Source organism: Mchenga conophoros, linkage group LG23 (genome assembly GCF_057382185.1).
Source record: "Mchenga conophoros isolate Kocher_MC1m ecotype Shallow Benthic linkage group LG23, M_conophoros_male_GT1.1, whole genome shotgun sequence".
In the NCBI taxonomy this organism is placed as follows: Eukaryota; Metazoa; Chordata; class Actinopteri; order Cichliformes; family Cichlidae; genus Mchenga; species Mchenga conophoros.
Genome location: NC_140547.1, coordinates 46,232,117 through 46,234,532, shown reverse-complemented (window position 1 = coordinate 46,234,532; position 2,416 = coordinate 46,232,117). Strand labels below are relative to the sequence as shown.

At 45.9% G+C, this 2,416-nt stretch overlaps 1 protein-coding gene across 1 annotated transcript; it reads right to left on the bottom strand.

Moving 5' to 3' along the window:
• Positions 1 to 548: 548 nt before the first annotated feature.
• On the bottom strand, positions 549 to 1,855 carry LOC146548149 (dynein axonemal heavy chain 5-like). Its single transcript, XM_085265104.1, has 3 exons — positions 1,829 to 1,855; positions 934 to 1,120; positions 549 to 718 (listed from the first exon to the last, which is right to left on the bottom strand). The coding sequence occupies exons 1-3, from the start codon at positions 1,853 to 1,855 to the stop codon at positions 549 to 551; spliced, it is 384 nt and encodes a 127-aa protein (XP_085121230.1).
• Between the last annotated feature and the right edge of the window lie 561 nt (positions 1,856 to 2,416).

The following is a 2,416-nucleotide window of genomic DNA, read 5'->3' as shown; positions in this document are numbered from 1 at the left end:
ACACACACACACACACACACACACACACACACAGAGTTCAAAGGCTGTTTGCTTGTATTCGTGTCAGTGTTGATGTTGTACTTGCACATAAACTCTACATTGGACTCTGATGTGTCGCGCCATACCTGCCACCTACTGGTCAGCCAGTGTAAGTGCACAAAACATTTCTTCAAACCAAGATGGAAAAATACATGTTTAAAAAAATGAAGTTCAAAAATCTGCTTTCATCCCTAAAGATGAATAAAAATACTAAAGAATAAATCCTGATTGATGTCGTCATAATTCATGCATGAAAGGGTTAAAAACTATTCTACAAACAAACAAACATGAATATTTTGGAACATTTCAACTTTAAAGAGCAGAAAGAGAAAGAACAGAAAGTTATATTGTGTAAAAGTGGTTTTGTCCTGAAGTCTCAGAGTGGAGACTAAACTGTTGCAGGTCTGAGGAGCTTCTGTCCACAGACGTCAGATCATGTTTGATAAACTGAGTTTAAAGTGAAACCTGTAAATGCTGACGCTACAGGAGATCCAGCTGAGAGGACGCGTCTACCTGTTGAAGGTCACCGTGCGGCTCTCCCAGCGCTCCAGCTCGGCCGACGGCCCGACGTCGTCGGCCTCTTTCCTCATCTGCTCGCTCTCCGTCAGCACCTGCTTGATTTGATTGGTCCACAGGGTCGACACCTCCTCCAGACGCTCCACCAGCTCACTGTTATTGGCTGAGAGCGAAACACACGAGTTCCTCTAAACACGCGTGAACACGGACTCATTATTTCAAAGAAGCCATCGTCTCAGGTCAGATGCTTCCTTCAGCTTCCACAGATAAACTGGTTTGATTTACCTGAGAGTTGATTTTTAAAGCTTTAAATGATGTTTCCTGTATTTCCAACAGTCTTATTGTTTGTGTGAGATGTGAACAGCTTGAGCTTCATACCTGCTGCTCTGTAGTCTGCAGGGCTGCTCAGCTGGCTGATGGCGTCAGGAAGCTCCACGTGCTGCAGCTGCAACTTTCTCTCCATGTTCAGTCGGGCTGAGCTCAGATTACTGACAAACTGATCCACCGAGGACAGGAAGGACCGGACGTGTGGACACGAGGCGCCGTCCTGCACAGAGCCCCACGACTGGGCACAGGGTCAAAGGTCAGCAATAACAACAAAGGTTAATGTGTTTTCCTGTTTCACTTTTTACCTCATTCACAGCCAAAAGCATCAGGAGGAGCACTGCACACAAATCAGACTTTTCATGGATCATTATGTAACAGCTGCTCTACAGTCAAAGCCCACAAAGAGAAACCAGCAGGTACAGATGAGCCCAAGGTGTGGCCTCCAGTAACGCTGTGAGGAACCTTGGAGTCATGTTTGACCAGCACATGTCCTTCAACGCACATATTAAACAAACATGTAAGACTGCGTTCTTCCATTTGTGCAACATCTCTAAAGTTAGAAATATCCTGTCTCAGAGTGACGCTGAAAAACTAGTTCATGCATTTATTACTTCCAGGCTGGACGACTGTAATTCATTATTATCAGGATGTCCAAAAAACTCCCTGAAAAGCCTTCAGTTGATCCAAAATGCTGCAGCAAGAGTCCTGACAGGGACTAGAAAGAGAGAGCAGATTTCTCCTACACTGGCTTCTCTTCACAGGATTGACCCCTCATGGCTGCCCCTCCCTGCCCCTTTCTTTGCTTTCAGTCTCTTCCTGTTTAAAGAGAGTTCTTCCTTCCCACCATCAACAAAGTCTTCATATATGGCGTCATGTGATCACTGGAAGCTTAAAACATCTCCCTTTTTGTGCTCAGTGAAAGCCTGAATGGATGGAGGTGTTTTACCTGCTGCGACCTGAGAGCAGGTAACATGATGTGAGTCAGCAGAGTTTCCAGACTGTTCAGGACGCCGCCGCCGCAGTCCAACACGCCAAAGTTCACTTCCTGGAAACATCAGGTTGCACGAGAAGATCAGAATGATTGGCTGCATCCACGTCACAGTCAACCAATGAGGTCTGTGCGGTTTGTTAAATGTGCAGGTGAGGAGGTGACCCAGACCAGTTACTGACCTGCTGCACGTTAGCGGTGGTTATGGCCTTCTCAGTGGTTCTCAGGAAGAACAGACATTTCCCCAGTAAAGGCTGGAAATACAGAACGTGATGGAGTTCAGATTCCTTTAACGTGACGCAGACAGAGCACTTCCTCTGCACTCTGTCACCAAAGTTCACCATGCAAAGGAAAACCTTTCATGGGCTTTAAAGACGGGGTGGTTGGAGAGCTCTGCAGGCTGCTCGTTACCAGTAATGGGAGTAACGGCACTACTTTTTCAGTAAAGAGTAATCTAATTACTATTCCTATCGTTACAACGCCGTTACAATTACTAACAAGAAAATGTGGGGCGGTCCGTTACTATTTTTCAACAAACAGACGGTT